Source organism: Cebus imitator, unplaced genomic scaffold (assembly GCF_001604975.1).
Source record: "Cebus imitator isolate Cc_AM_T3 unplaced genomic scaffold, Cebus_imitator-1.0 Scaffold322, whole genome shotgun sequence".
NCBI classification, from domain to species: domain Eukaryota; kingdom Metazoa; phylum Chordata; class Mammalia; order Primates; family Cebidae; genus Cebus; species Cebus imitator.
In genome coordinates, this window is record NW_016107637.1 from 1,768,739 (window position 1) to 1,783,989 (window position 15,251).

A 15,251-nucleotide genomic window follows, 5' to 3' on the forward strand; every position below is an offset into this window, starting at 1 on the left:
TCCCCTCGCTGGGCCAGGATTCCCAGGATTCGGAGCCCCGGCCGCGCGGCCAGCGGCTGGCAGCTAGGCAGGGTGGGAGGGAGGAGGCTGGCCGGCCTCCGAAGTCAGCCCCAAGTTACATGTGGGAAGCGGTGGCTGTGACGCAAGTTTCCAGGGGGCCCTGGGCTCAGCTCGAAGGGCGCACACCGGAGAGGCTCCTCTGTGTGCAGTTGCAATGGTGAAAAAGCAGAAGCTCCGAGCGCGAACCTCAGGCCGCCTTTCCCGTAGCAGCTGCACGACCGACCCGGCCGCGCCCCCTTCTTCCCGCGGGCCCGCCGAGTGCGCGGACCCTGCACTGGGCAGTCCCCGCTGGACCCGGGACTGCACGGGCTGGGCTCCCCGCGCGGTGGCTGGCCTTCTTTTTTTTTTTTTTTTTTGAAACGCTTGCCAACCTGTCAGCTGATGGACCTCATCACCCCATAGTGGCGCATGTAGCTCGGCCGCAGCTCGCTCCATTCACGCTGCGCCACCCCCAGCCGGCCCGCGGTCCCCGGCCCCCTGTGCCCTGCGAGAGGCCTGCAGACCCTGGCTGCAGCGGGCCCCCGGGGGACCGCGCCCCTCTCGCCCCGGCCTCGCGCCGCCTGGGGGGCGCTGCAAATAGTCCTTTGTTTACATGCAATTCCTTACTCCGCGGAAGGAGGCCGGGGGAGTGCTGAGTTTTCACCAGCTGTTTCCCGCCTTGAAACAGACATCTGATCAGCTGCAAACACACACACACACACACACACACACACACACACACGCCCGGGGAGGCAGGCCGGAGAGACCTCCCTCCCGCCCCTCCCGCCCGCCTCCCTCCCCTCGCCGCCGCCGCCGCCGCCGCCAGCATCTGGGACCGGCCGATTCTGCACCTCCGTCCGGCGCTGCCCTTTGATTCGGATTTCCATCTTGCATTCTCCGGCTGATCGCGGGACCTGGCTCGTGCAGAGGAGGGGGGCCGATCGCTATGGAGTATTTCATGGTGCCCACTCAGAAGGTGCCCTCTTTGCAACATTTCAGGAAAACAGAGAAAGAAGTGATAGGAGGGCTCTGTAGGTGTGTACTCCTCCTCCCCCCACCCCCTTCCTACCATTGCAGCCCCCGGCCAGCCCGCCCGGGCGGGCGCGCGTGTGCGCACGCATGGCCCGCGCCGCCGACCCCGCTAGCCTTTCTTAGCTGCTGGGACCGCTGCAGCCTCGCGCACCGGGTCCGCGCCGCCCCGGGACCCTCCTCCCTTGGAGCATGGGGGCCCCGAACGGCCCCGGCCACTTTTGTCCGCTGCAGGCGGGCGAGTCGCGACGTTTGTAAATTGCAAACAGACCCACGTGGTTCTGCAGCAGTCCCGGCCATGCTTGGTGCTGGTGGCCTTCCCCCCCGCCGCGCTTCCTCTTTCCCCCTCCCGCGGCGGCTTCCTTCCTCTCCTTCCTTCCTTGCGATCTTAGGGCGCCCCCATTCAAGGGGGTCCGAGGGTCCGGGGCGCGCGTGGGGCCGTAGCGAGGGCGGCTACAATGCAGCCATGCCGCGGCTCCCGGCGCTGGGTGGGGGCGGGGAGCCGGGCACTGTGCGTGTTTGCAGAGCGGGGCTGCAGTGGGGTCGGGGGCGTGCTTGCGTATGGGTGTGGGGGGTGGGCGGGCCCCGAGGGGCCCGCGCGGCCGGCAGGGGCGCCGCGGCCCGGGGCACGTTGGCTGCTGCTGGCTCGCCCGCCCGCGCCCGGGCGCTGTTTACTAGCGAGGCCTGGACGTGACTCTGCAGCCCTCTTGGAGTAGGCGGACCTCTGCGCGCGGCCTCGCGGGAGCTGTAGTTCTCCGTGTCCTGCGGGTGCAGCATTGTGGGATTTGTAGGCGCTCGTGGGCCACGCTTTCCCTGCACAAAGCTCGGCCCCCGCGGGCACAATGGGCAATGCAGGCCAGGTGGGCAGGCCTTTTGGGGAGGGGACACCTGAGGCCGCCTCTAGTCTCGCAGGGCAGCTTACCGCCGCACGTGGGTTTCCTCTGCAAACTTTCCCATCCAACGCCCCTCCCCCCTGCCGTAAACCGAAAGCGTCGGGTCCCCCAGCTGGGTGGGTGGCCCGAGGTTCGCAGGCCTCCGCAGCAGCCACTTTGCAAGCTTGGTCCTAGGTTGCTGTAAATCCAAAGGGTGATGGATTCAAGGACCACACACAGCCAAACCGCCCGGGACACTTGTTAAAATGCACACTCCTGGAGCTCTGGTCGCTGGGGCCCGGACATCTGCATTTTGAACAACCCGCCGGGCGGGGTGTTGGGGAGGTGTGCGTTCTTCGGCGTGCACAAGTTTGGGACCTGCGGCCCCTTTCCTGCCGCGCTGCTCCAGGAGCGAAATGGCTCCCCAGGGCTGGAGCCACGTGCTCTGCCGCCCAAGGCAGTCTGGGCGGGGATTGAGGGAGGAGGAGCCCGCCGGTGTGGCCCAGGCTGGTGGACACTAGCGGGTGCAGAATCCGGCCTGGAGGGAAGGTTGCTGTACACGTGTAGACACTCCCACCCAACCCTCTGCCCCAAGGGTCCCCATCTTAAAGCTACTCTGAAGGTCCCAGTCAATACCTAGACTTGGACCAGTTGATGGGTCTGGCAGCGCAGGGATGCCCCAAGGGCTGGCCCTTACACGAGGCCCACCTGGAGGGCCCAATAATAACTAAAAAAATATTCTTGAGCACTTTTTATGTTCTGGGGGCTCAGTTTGCTAGAATTTTCTCATTGAGTTGTCATAATCTTTCTATGAGTCAAAAGCGTCTTTTGATTCCGTGTAAAGAGGAGAACAGAGAAACTAGGGAGGGGACCACCACAGCAAGTGGTGGAGCTGGAACTTCAACCCTGGTCCTGGGGTTGCAGGCTGCTGTAGGGCTGGGCTGGGCAGTGTGGAGGTATGGTTGAGCCACTTTGCCTGCTGGGGAGGACATTCTGGGCCTGATCCTGGGCAGGGTGAGGGCAGAGGGGCCCTCTGGCTGCCATGCCTGGGCCTTAGGTGAGTCCTCCTAGGGACCCCTAAGATTTGGCTTCACTTTATCCCTGCCCCAAGACCCGCTTTGGAGGATGCCAGCAGTCCCCCAGGATAGCTGGATCTTGATAAGCCAAGGGCTTGAGGGTGCAGGGCCTTCGTCCAGGGTAGGGCACTGAGACATCCATTGCAAGACAATTGTGAGCTGTGCATTAGGCATGGAGTTGGGGGTGCCTGGATTTGTTTATGTTCAGTAGGGTAAGATAGGAAGCCTGTTGGGGATCAAATGTGTATGTCAGGCAGGACCTTCTGGCCAGATGTTTTTGCTTCTCTGGGTCATGTCAAGCTGGTGGGCTTTGCTTCATGCCTCAGTGACCAGCAGAGATCTTCCTGTCTTTCTGTCTCCCAGGCCTACCGGAGGGTACTGTAGGGCACAGTGCTGCCCACGAAAGCTGCAGGTTTGGACCCGTCGCCTAACGGTTCTCAGGCCCTGGAAAACAGATGCACCTGTGAAAATTAGCCATAGGTATGGGAAGTGCCTGGTAGCTTTTAAAATGACACTCAGGACTGGGCGTGATGGCTCACGTCTGTAATCCCAGCACTTTGGCAGGCCGAGGCGGGCAGATCATGAGGTCCGGAGTTTAAGACCAACCTGACCAATATGGTGAAAGCCTGTCTCTACTGAAAATACAGAAATTAAGCTGGGATGGTAGTACATGCCTGTAATCCCAGCTACTCTGGAGGCTTAGTCAGGAGAATCGCTTGAACCCGGGAGGTGGAGGTTGCAGGGAGCTGAGATGGCGCCACTACACTCTAGCCTGGGCAGTAATACGAGACTCCATCTCAAAAAAAAAAAGACTGAAATGTCTTTTTTTTTTTTTTTGTGATGGAGTCTCACTCTGTCACCCAGAATGGTGTATAGTGGTGCTGTCTTGGCTCACTGCAACCTCCCCGTCCTGAGTTCAAGTCACTTTCCTGCCTCAGCCTCTCAAATAGCTGGGATTACAGGCATATGCCACCACACCTGGCCAATTTTTGTATTTTTAGTAGAGACAGGGTTTCACCATGGTGGCTGGCCAGGCTGGTCTTGAATCCCTGACCTCAGGTGATCCACCTACCTTGGCCTCCCAAAGTGCTAGGATTACAGATGTGAGCCACTGCACCAGGCTGCTGACATTCAGAGTCTTAAAAGCAGGTATATGGTGGTCTCCATCCGCATCTTGTTGTTTTTTTTTTTTTTGAGACGGAGTTTCGCTCTTGTTACCCATGCTGGAGCACAATTGCACGATCTCAGCTCACCGCAACCTCCGCCTCCTGGGTTCAGGCAATTCTCCCACCTCAGCCTCCTGGGACTACAGGTGTGCGCCACCATGCCCAGCTAATTTTTGTATTTTTAGTAGAGACGGGGTTTCACCATGTTGACCAGGATGGTCTCGATCTCTTCACCTCGTGATCCACCCACCTCAGCCTCCCAAAGTGCTGGGATTATAGGTGTGAGCGACCGCGCCCAGCCTTGTTTTTTTTTTTTTGTTTTTTTTTTGAGACAGAGTCTCACTCTAGCACAGGCTGGAGTGCAGTGGTGTGATCTTGGTGCATGGCAACCTCTGCCTCCTGCATTCAAGCAGTTCTCCTGCCTCAGCTTCCTGAGTAGCTGGGATTACAGGCATAAGCCACCACTCTTGGCCTTTCTTGATCTCTTTTAAACTTCACCATGACCTTGTGACATGAAGCAGTGTTTCATATTTTACAGATGGGGGAAAGTGGGGCTTGGTGTTCCACAGCTAGTAAGTGGCAAGGCTGGACCTTTTGCACTTGAGCCCAGTGCAGGATTCTCACTGATGGGCTGGAGGAACTTTGGGAAGGGAGGGAGGCTGGGATGTTTCTGATGGGAACAGCCTGGGCATGGTGTGTTCTGGGACCGAGGGGAATGGCATCAGACTGGCCAGGTTAGAGCGCAGAGTATGGATGGGTAGTGTTGCAGCAGTGGGGATGGAGCATGGACGAGAACCTCCAGCTCATTAGGTGAGAGAAGGATGAGTGTCTTACTCCTTTTTTGGGTTTGGGAGAATCCCATGTGGATTATCCACATTGACTGTGTCGATATTAAGTGACTCTGAGGTGTGTGAGTTACTTCAGGGCAGTGTGAAATGAAAGTTCTCAGTGGCCAGTTTGAGGCTGGAAATGGGCAGGCAAGTGCAGAGGGACTGGGGGTACTTGGCCTTGGGCTGGGCAGGAGGGATAAGTACCTGGCACAGATCTAGACTTGACGGGCATGCCCATGCCCCCGAGTGTCTGGTTGGGATGCCAGTGTCAGTCTTGTTAGATGTTGTGGGTGCTGTGGTGGTAGGGGTGGCGGCTGTGGCCTTAGCATCCAAGGCTGGTGCCCAGATTTTGTTCCTTGGCCATTGGCTGCTCAGTGACCTGCCTTATTCCTGAGTCTGGGGCAGCCCCAGGTTGGCTACAGGAGGCTGGCTTGCCAGAATTAAGAGAGCCTCGGTGTGGCCAGGCACAGTGGCTCATGCCTATAATTCCAGCACTTTGGGAGGCCAAGGTGGGTGGATCATTTGAGGTCAGGAGTTAGAGACCAGCCTGGCCAACATGGTGAAACCCTGTCTCTACTAAAAATACAAAAATTAGCTGGGCCTGGTGGCGGGTACCTGTAATCCCAGCTACTTGGGAGGCTGACGCATGAGAATCCCTTGAACTCAAGAGGCCAAGATTGCAGTGAGCTGAGATTGCACCACTGGACTCCAGCCTGGGAACAGAGGGAGACTTTGTCTTTTAAAAAAAAAAAAAAATATATATATATATATATATATATATATATATATATATATATATATATATATATATATAAAATTTGCCAGTTGTGGTGGCGCACGCCTGTAATCCCAGCTACTCAGGAGGCTGAGGCATAAGAATTGCTTGAACCCGGGAGGTGGAGGTTGCAGTGAGCCAAGATTGCGCCACTGGACTCTAGCCTGGGCAATAGAGCGAGACTCAGTCTCAAAAAAAAAAAAAAAGAGAACCTCGGGGTCAATGGACTTCTGCCACCTTTGATTCTCACCTATAGGAGTCTGAAGTGGCCAGGGAGAGGGTAGTGGATCTTTATTTACTGTGTGTGTAGGACCTTTACAGACCGTAACTGTAAATGCAAAACCCCGAAAGAGCTATCAGAAATTTTCAGGCATTTGCAGAAAAATCCACTTTATCCCGTGCAATATCACCTGGAAATTTCAATTAACCAACCTTCATCAACAGGAACCCCTAGGTGGTCAGCCATCGGAAGCCCGGGTTGGTCAGCATTCCACCAATAAGAATTCCTGGTTAGCCGGCACTCTACCAATCACAGCCCTTGGTTAGCTCCTATTCCACCAATCAGAAGCCCTGGTTGGCACGCATTCTATTAAAGGTCTCTGTCGGCTGGTACTTCCAGGGCAATTTAGGTGAGTTATTAATTGAGGGTCTTGGTGGCAGATTCAGGTCCCCACGAGGAACTGTAGCTTTGGGGGGAAATTTGCTTTATCGGATTTAAGAAAGTGCTTAACCTAAGCACTAGGTTAGCCTGCAGCTGTTTTCTGAGCCAGGAGACTGGGCTGGTGGCTTTGGAGAGGACGGAGGCAGGAGAAGCTGTGCTGGCAGATTCTAGTGCAGAGGAGGAGGCGACACAGGCCCCTGATCCCAGCCCCAGCGCCTCTTCCTGTGGAACGTCCGGCTGGGATTTTCGGGACTGGGTCTCCTTTGACCTCCCCAGTTAGTGGGCTGCCTTGTGGGGAAGGGAAAGAAGAGGCTGAGGGTCAGCTCCTAAGAGCAGAGTTGTTGGTGGGACTTGGGCTGGAAGGTGCAGGAGGGTGCATTTTTTCACACCTTGCCCTGCCCTACTGCTGGGTGTGACCTTGGACAAGTCACTTGTGGGCTTGGTCCCGTGTGTGTTCAGAAGGGCAGGAGTGATGGCTGAGCCTGCAGTCACACCCCCTGCTTCTGGTAATTGGTGGGCTGTGTGAAGTAGGAGTCACTAGAGGCACTTCAGTGGGTGGGGCAGGGGAGCTTTGGCATCTACAGGTGCCTGCTGTGCCAGGTCTGGCTGCCTGACCTTGGGAGTATCACCTCCCCTTCCAGGACCCTGCACTGCTTGCTCACTGTAATGTCAGCCACCACACTGGGTTTCCGTGAGAATCAGGCAGGGAAAAATGTAAATGAGGTCTGTGAATAATAAAAAGAGTTACATGATTACAGTGCTTTCTGAATGCCTGGTCCTTTTTTTTTTTTTTTTTTTTTTTACAAGGTCTCACTCTGTTACCTAGGCTGGAGTGCAGTGACATGATCACAGCTCACGACAGCCTCAACCTCCTGTGTTCATTCCATCCTCCCACCTTAGCCTCCTGAGTAGCTGGAACAATAGGCACATGCCACCATGCCTAGATGATTTCTTATTTTTTTTTGTGGTAATGGGGTCTCACTATGTTGCCCAGGCTGGTCTTGAACTCTAGAGCTCAAGGGATCCTTCTGCCTTGGCCTCCCAAAGTGCTAGGATTATAGGTGTGAGCCACCATGCCCGGCCTCGTCCTCTCTTTTACAGGGATAACTGTCATCTGCTGGTTGGGGCATCTGGCTCTGTGGGATGGTCAGCGCTCATTCTGCTCTATGGCTGGACGCCTGCCCTGGGGTCAGGGTTCAAGTCCCAGCACTTGCTGCAGCTGATCCCCACCCAAGCCTCTGTGCCCCCTCTTTACACAGAAGTCTTCAGGCCATCTGACTCAGGGAGATTGTGACAATTCAGTGAGAATATTCTAGCCAAAAACTTTTTTTTTTTTTTTTTGAGATAGACTTTCGCTCTTGTTACCCAGGCTGGAGTGCAATGGCGCGATCTCGGCTCACCGCAACCTCCGCCTCCTGGGTTCAGGCAATTCTCCTGCCTCAGCCTCCTGAGTAGCTGGGATTACAGGCATGTGCCACCATGCCTAGCTAATGTTTTGTATTTTTAGTAGAGACGGGGTTTCACCATGTTGACCAGGATGGTCTCGATCTCTTGACCTCGTGATCCACCCGCCTCGGCCTCCCAAAGTGCTGGGATTACAGGCGTGAGCCACCGTGCCCGGCCCTAGCCAAAAACTTAAAAAAAAAGATGTGTTCCTCTGTTGTGGACCCTCTAGGAGGGCCAGCTCTCAGGTGGCCCAAGGCTGGACTTAGTGCTCACTTTTCACCCCCAGGCCCTGGTCAGCTCTGACCTTTGGACATTGCCGGGAGGGGCCCAGGGGCTGGTGAGCAGGGGGCTCTCCCCACATCTCTCCTGTGGGAATGGTGATGCCCCCAGATTGCACTTACCCTGTGTTGTGGCTTCCTATGGAGATCTCTTCCCACTTCTTACCTGCAAAGAGCCCCAGCTTTAAGCCACCACTGCAGAGCAGTCCTAGTCCCCTTGGCCTGCTGGCCTCTCAGAGATGGTGTAGTCTGAGGCTGTGCCAGACCTGGGAGCCTGGACTCCACCCCAAAGATGGGCCACACACAGCTGTGCAGCAGGCCTGCCCTAGTGCCCCGGTCACCCCCACTGCAGGCAGGGGAAGTGGGAGAAGTGAGGGCACTGACATCCAGCTGACTGAGCCTAAAACCATGCCCCTCCCTGCTCTGAATCCTAAAGTCTCCCATGGAAAGTGGGGGGCCTGGGCCCCCTTTGCCGCACTGACATTTCAAGGCCTTGTGAGCGATTTACAACCTGAGGACAGGCTGTGGGACTTAGGATCCTGATGGAGGAGAGGCTTGGCTTGATGAGGCCGGAAGACTTGTCGCCCACCTCTCTGTTGGGAGAGGAAGCCCAGGCCGAGGAAAGGGCGGGGATACGTCCAGGGTCCCACAGGGAGCCAAGGCTGGACAGATGGGGCAGGATGGATGGGGCCAGGAAGGCCACGGCTGTTTCCAGCTGTTGGAGATGTGCTTTCTCTTGGGTCCATGCAAACTCTTTTCCACCTACCCATTGGCGTAGGGGCCACAGCAGGGGAGTTAGACTTGGCAGCCCCTTGACCCCAGACTGTCCCCGCCAATGGAGCAAGAGCTGCTCAGAGCCGTTTCCCTGTTCTCCCAGATTCAAGGGCGCGAGCCCCTTAGGCCCAGTCCTGGAACAGGGCACCCCGGGAGGGCCCCTCAGGAAGAAGCCGGGGCTGCGGCTTCGGGTGGGGCCGGCGGCCTCTGCTGGGAGCCCAGCATCTGGAAACCATCAGGCCAGGGGCGGGGGAAGTTGCAGGGGAGGTCCAGGGAGGGAGACATGCCTCCTCCAGGCCACACACAGGCCCAACCCTCGGGAGCGTGGCCTTGGGCCCACAACCGCTGCCTCTGCTCCCTGGCCCGCAGCCCCGCCCCCTGACGCACACGCCCCGCCCCCGCCGGAAGCCCCGCCCCACTCAGCAGCCACGCCCTCTTCCCCAGGGCTGCCTTCTCACTCCACTGGCCGCTGCTCCTGCAAGGGTTAGTAGTGCTCCCCACGGCATGCTGGGAGCCTTGCTTCTCCGGCACAGGGTGGGTCTGTTGGCGTGGGTGGGCTGAGGGGAGCACTGTCTGCAGGGGTTGCTGGCTTCGTGTCTTTATGGGGAGTGAGTCGTATCTGTCTTGTCCTGTGTGAGGTGTGTGAAGTCTCAGCATACTGGGGCTGGGGCTTGTAGCTGGAGGCGTGGCCGTGAGGGTAGGAAGGGAGTGGGGACGTCTTCCTCATTCCTGAGATTCAAAGCCTGAGACGCTGAAGAGGCGCTCCAGGCGCCCAGCAGGTCACTCAGAAGTCTCCCAGGAGCGGGACAGCGTCCCTGACTGTTGTCGGCGTCCCACGTGCATGAGAATCACCATGCAGGTTTCTGGGTCCCACCAGGCCTGCTAGTCAGACACTGGGGCCAGCACCCGTCGTCTGCACAGTTTCTAAGCTCCTAGGTGTTTTGATGCTCAGACACACTGGGAATTCCGTTGGGGAGGAGAAACTGCTCCCTGTGAGGGAAGCCAAGGAGGGGATGGGTTTTTGCTGTTGTTGAGACAAGGTCTTGCTCTGTTGCCCAGAAGTGCACTGGCTCCATCATAGCTCCCTGCAGCCTCCACCTGTGGGCTCAAGCAGCCCTCCCCCTTCAGCCTCCTGAGTAGCTGGAACTACAGGCGTGCACCACCATACCTGGCTAATTTTATTTTTTGTAGAGACAGGTTGCCTAGACTGATCTCAAACTCTTGGGTTCAATGATCCTTGGCCTTGACCTCACAAATAACTGGGATTACAAGTGTGAGCCACTGTGCCTGGCCCTTGCTGGGCTCTGAGCAGACTATCTTACCCTCAGTCCATCTGGGTGTCCCAGAGAGAGCCCCTCCATCGCCCTCTGGGGGTGGCCTGGCATCTTTTGCAGCAGGGGCGGGATGCAGGTTCCACTGGGGCCCTCTGGAGATGAATGATGAAGAGGGCGCTTTGGCCAAGCCTGTTCCTGTCCTCTCTGGCAGCCTTGCCAACATTCCACTGACCCCAGAGACTCAGCGGGACCAGGAGCGGCGGATTCGACGGGAGATCGCCAACAGCAACGAGCGGAGGCGCATGCAGAGCATCAACGCGGGCTTTCAGTCTCTCAAGACCCTCATCCCCCACACAGACGGAGAGAAGCTCAGCAAGGTGGGTGAGAGCAGGGAGGGCTTCCTGGAGGAGGCGGCAGACTCCCTCTGGGAGAGGAAAGTGAGCTCTGGTAAACATTGCCAGCTTGACTCTTGGCTTTTCCCTGCCTTCAGGCAGCCATTCTCCAGCAGACAGCCGAGTACATCTTCTCCCTGGAGCAGGAGAAGACCAGGCTCTTGCAGCAGAATACACAGCTCAAGCGCTTCATCCAGGTGCGCCCTGCCCTCCTTCCTGGCTCCCTCTCTTGGCATGGGCATCCCAGGACCCAGCCGTGGGCCTGCGATGCAGGTGTGGCTGCAGGCCCCTTCTTGCCCACTGGCAAGTACTTCAGGCACTTGTTTTCCTGCCCGAGCCTCAGTTTCCCCATCAGTCTAGTGCAGTGGAGTGGGCTCTGGAATGAGCCAGGTGATTGCTCTGGACAGCAGCCATTCTCCTGGCATTTGGCTGGTTTGTTGGACTTGCAGAAGGGCTCCCTAATGAAGATCCACCTGTGTTGGGCAGCTTTAGGGGGCTGCGATGGAGCCCCAGTCTCCGTGGTGGTGGTACCGAGGTGTCAGGCACACTGACCGACTCCTTGGGGTCCCCAGGAGCTGAGCGGCTCGTCCCCCAAGCGACGGCGGGCAGAGGACAAGGACGAAGGCATCGGCTCTCCGGACATCTGGGAGGACGAAAAGGCGGAGGACTTGCGGCGGGAGATGATTGAGCTTCGGCAGCAGCTGGACAAGGAACGCTCGGTGCGCATGATGCTGGAGGAGCAGGTGAGGCAGCGCCCTCTGCTGGGCGCGGCGCGTGGTGCAGCGGAGCGGAGCCTGGGGTCCCCCTTAAGGCTTTCCTGCCCTTGGTTGAGCCCTATTTACAGGAGCACCTGCTGCGGTGCCAGGCTTAGGAGTGGGGAGCAAGCCAGACATGTCCCTGCCCTCGGGGGTCACCGTTTGCGTTGCGGTGGGGAAGATTAGTCAAATGACCTCAAAAATGTAGCCCTAATGGGCTAGGTATGGTGGCTCACACCTGTAATCCCAGCACTTTGTGGGGCTGAGGCGGGAGGATCACTTGAGCCCAGGTGTTTGAGACCAGTCTGGGAAGCGTAATGAGATCCTATCTTCACCAAAAAATATATGAAAATTAGGCAGGTGTGGTGGGGTGTGCCTGTGGTTCTAGCTGCTCAGGAGGTTGAGCTGGGAGGACTGCTTGAGCCCAGAAGGTGGAGACTGCAGTGAGCGGTGATCGCACAATGGCACTCCAGCCTGGGTGACAGAGTGACACCTGTCTCAAAAAGCTAGGTGTGGTAGTGCATATCAGTGGTCCCAGCTACTTGGGAGGCTGAGCTGGGAGGATGGCTTAAGCCCAGGAGGTGGAGGCTGCAGTCAGCTGTGATTGTGCCACTGCACTCCAGCTTAGGTGACAGAGGGAGACCCTGTCTCAAAACAAAAACCAAAAACAAAGCACTTAACCATGATGAAGGCCAGGCTGGAGCTGTGGGGATGCCCCATAGTGTCTCAATGGAAGTGGGAAGTTGAGTCTCATAATTAACCAAAGGGCAGAAAAGGGTGTTCTCGGCAGAGGGAACAGCATAGGCAGAGGCTCAGACAGGAGGGAGCATGGTCCAGTGGTACAGTGGAGGCTCAGGTGGGAGGTGAGATGAGGCAGGGGCTGAAGGTCTTTGGAAATGCTCTGGCCTCTGTTGAGGGGGGCCCGCCTGGTGGTAGGGTTTTCAGCAGGAGTGAATGACCTGCTGTGGGACTGACAGGGCAGGGTGTGCTCCCAGGCCTGCCCCTGAGCCGAGGCTGTCCTGCCTCCAGGTGCGCTCGCTGGAGGCCCACATGTACCCAGAAAAGCTCAAGGTGATTGCGCAGCAGGTGCAGCTGCAGCAGCAGCAGGAACAGGTGAGGCTGTTGCACCAGGAGAAGCTGGAGCGGGAACAGCAGCACCTGCGGACCCAGGTGAGCAGGAGGTGCCTGGAAGCAGGCTCTGGGGATTGGGGAGTGGGCAGGGGATGTTGGATGGCTGGAAGCCTCTCTGTAGTCCGTCTCATCTCTGTTTCGTAACATAAATGGGGCTGGGGAGTTATACACTGGCTGGCCCTGCATGAATAAGGGAGGTGGATGGGCCGGGAGAAGGCTTGAGAGAAAGGCTGAGGGCTTCTGTCTTGCAGCTCCTGCCCCCTCCTGCCCCCACCCACCACCCCACAGTGATCGTGCCGGCACCGCCTCCCCCTCCCTCCCACCACATCAACGTTGTCACCATGGGCCCCTCCTCAGTCATCAACTCTGTTTCCACATCCCGGCAAAATCTGGACACCATCGTGCAGGTACCTGGGCTCAGGAAAGGGGCAGCTTGTAGGGGTCATACACTGGGAACAGGCTCTTTCTCTTCTTTAGACTAGAAAATGAGGAGTGGTAGAGGAGGAAGATAGTGCTTGGGTGGGAGGGGGTGGAAGGCTGGAAGCCTTGGGGCTCCCTCCCTGGATCTGCAAGTGGAGAATATGAGGGCCAGAGACCTGGCCAGGGCCTACCTGTCAGGAGGGGTGGGCCGGGAAGACGGTCCTTTCCCACAGTCTGGGTTTTCCGAAGCATTGTCTCACCTCCATCCCTGAGGACCTGGATGGGGATACAGGGGTCAGGGCTGTGGGTGACAGTTGGGCCTCCTACGGAGGAGGAACTCTGTGGCTCAAGCCTGAGGGTATATAGTTGCACTCAGCCTTGAATAAGGCCCCTTGAGGGACCCAACCTCAGAAATCAGTAATAAGTAAATAAATAACCCAACCAAAAAAGCAAGACAGGAAAAAAAAAATCCATCAATCTCCCTGAATTTCAGTTGCTCATAAACCTTGCAAATTGCATAATGCAATTAATAACAAAGGCCTTTAATAAATTAGTAGGCAAGCTTTAAAATATACAAACATATTCCAGGGAGGCTCACACCTGGAATCCCAACACTTTGGGAGGCCAGGTGGGCAGATCACTTGAGGTCAGGGGTTCGAGACCATCTTGCCAACAGGATGAAACCCTGTCTCTACCAAAAATAGGAAAATTAGCCGGGCATGGTGGTGCACACCTGTAATCCCAGCTATTCGGGAGGCTGAGGCAGGAAAATCGCTTGGACCTGGGAGGCGGAAGTTGCAGTGAGCTGAGATCGAAGCACTGCACTCCAGCCTGGGTGACACAGTGAGACTCTGTCTCCAAAAAACACAACAAACATAAACATATGAAAGAAACATATAATTTCTAAGCAGCACTGGGATTGTTGCTTCCCAGAATGGATGTTTCAATTTAACAGAAGAGTTTTGAAAGTCTGTTCCTGGGCTGGGCATGGTGGCTTACGCCTGTAATCCCAGCACTTTGAGAGGTTGCGGCAGGAAGATTGCCTGAGGTCAGGAGCTTGAGGTCAGCTTGGAAAACATAGCAAGAACCCCCTCGTCTCTACTAACAATACAAAAGTTAGCTGGGGATGGTGGTGCACTCCTGTGGTTCCAGCTATTAGGGAGGCAGAGGTAGGAGGATCGCTTGAGCCCAGGAATCTGAGGCTGCAGTGAGCTATGATCGTGCGCACTGCACTCTTCCCTGGGTGATATAGTGAGATCTCTCCAAAAAAAAGGAAAAAGAGTTTGTTTTTCATAGAGTCTGGGGGGCCTCCCCTGCTGCTTTGCAAGGCTTATTTCTGGGATGTGTGTTCTGGGGGAGACAGTGGCTGGCTGAGGGCCCCCACTGCCTCCTGGCTGGCTGTGTGTCCCCGGCCGAGCCTCCTCATTGGTTCGTCCCTGTCCAGGCAATCCAGCACATCGAGGGCACCCAGGAAAAGCAGGAGTTGGAGGAGGAGCAGAGGCGAGCTGTCATCGTGAAGCCGGTCCGAAGCTGCCCGGAGGCCCCCACCTCTGACACGGCCTCCGACTCCGAGGCCTCAGACAGTGAAGCCATGGACCAGAGCCGGGAGGAACCGTCAGGGGACGGGGAGCTTCCCTGACTACCCCCCCCAGCCCTCCTCTCCCTTCTGGGGGCTCGAGGGAGCCGGGGCAGCCACAGGGAGAGATGAGGGTGAATGAGTGAGAAATTTTTACAAAATTACGATGTTATTTGGGTCTCTTTTATGACCTCTTTTTCAATACTGTAAATCAACCTTTGAACGAAGCCACTCAACCCGAGGTCCCAGGGCTGGGATGGCTCAGAGCGTGTGGGAGCATCGGGACCCCAGGGCTGGGCCTCGGCCCCGGGGGCTGGGGGAAGCTGACACGGAGGTGCCTGCCTCTCTCTGCCAAAAAGCATTTTTTCCTTTAAACATGTTTTTTAAGAACAGGGAAAATCAAACAAAACCCCAAGTTATTTCTTCCCTGCCCAGAGCCAGCCTGGGATTGTCAGTCTTCAATCCCTTTTCCCTCCTCTGTTTGGGTGTTGTTCTTTCTCCTTTAAGCACTTACATGGGTTGGGGTCAGACTGGGCTGGGGCGTTCTGGGGGCCCAGGGGTCTCCGTTGCTTCTTGGTTGGGGTTTGCTGCTGCTCTGCTCCCCTCCCCCTCCCCATCTCGGCACTAGAGTTCTCTACTCTCCCACCCCCAGCCTCCACCTCTGCCTCCAGGTCTCATCTTCCACCCTAAAAATGTCTTTGTCTCTTTCTTTTTGTTTTGTTTGTTGTTGGTATTTTTTTTTTTTTGGTTTTGCCTT

The 15,251-nt window shown here is 56.8% G+C and overlaps 1 protein-coding gene across 2 annotated transcripts; it reads left to right on the forward strand.

Annotated features, from left to right (window-relative positions):
• Window positions 1-466: 466 nt before the first annotated feature.
• Window positions 467-14,894, forward strand: TFAP4 (transcription factor AP-4). Of its 2 annotated transcripts, none has more exons than XM_017504464.2 (7): window positions 467-1,074; window positions 10,432-10,597; window positions 10,711-10,809; window positions 11,185-11,355; window positions 12,397-12,537; window positions 12,750-12,905; window positions 14,363-14,894. In XM_017504464.2, the coding sequence occupies exons 1-7, from the start codon at window positions 986-988 to the stop codon at window positions 14,555-14,557; spliced, it is 1,017 nt and encodes a 338-aa protein (XP_017359953.1). In that variant the 5' UTR covers window positions 467-985; the 3' UTR covers window positions 14,558-14,894. The 2 variants fall into 2 exon arrangements, with proteins under 2 accessions (XP_017359953.1, XP_037585821.1); XM_037729893.1 differs by lacking the exon at window positions 467-1,074 and adding an exon at window positions 1,903-1,928.
• Window positions 14,895-15,251: the final 357 nt, after the last annotated feature.

Coding starts and splice junctions, on each gene's coding strand:
- TFAP4 (XM_017504464.2), top strand. CDS start 986: ATGGAGTATTTCATGGTGCCCACTCAGAAGGTGCCCTCTTTGCAACAT. Junction 12,538..12,749: donor AGCAGCACCTGCGGACCCAG/GTGAGCAGGAGG, acceptor TCTGTCTTGCAG/CTCCTGCCCCCTCCTGCCCC. Junction 12,906..14,362: donor ATCTGGACACCATCGTGCAG/GTACCTGGGCTC, acceptor GTCCCTGTCCAG/GCAATCCAGCACATCGAGGG.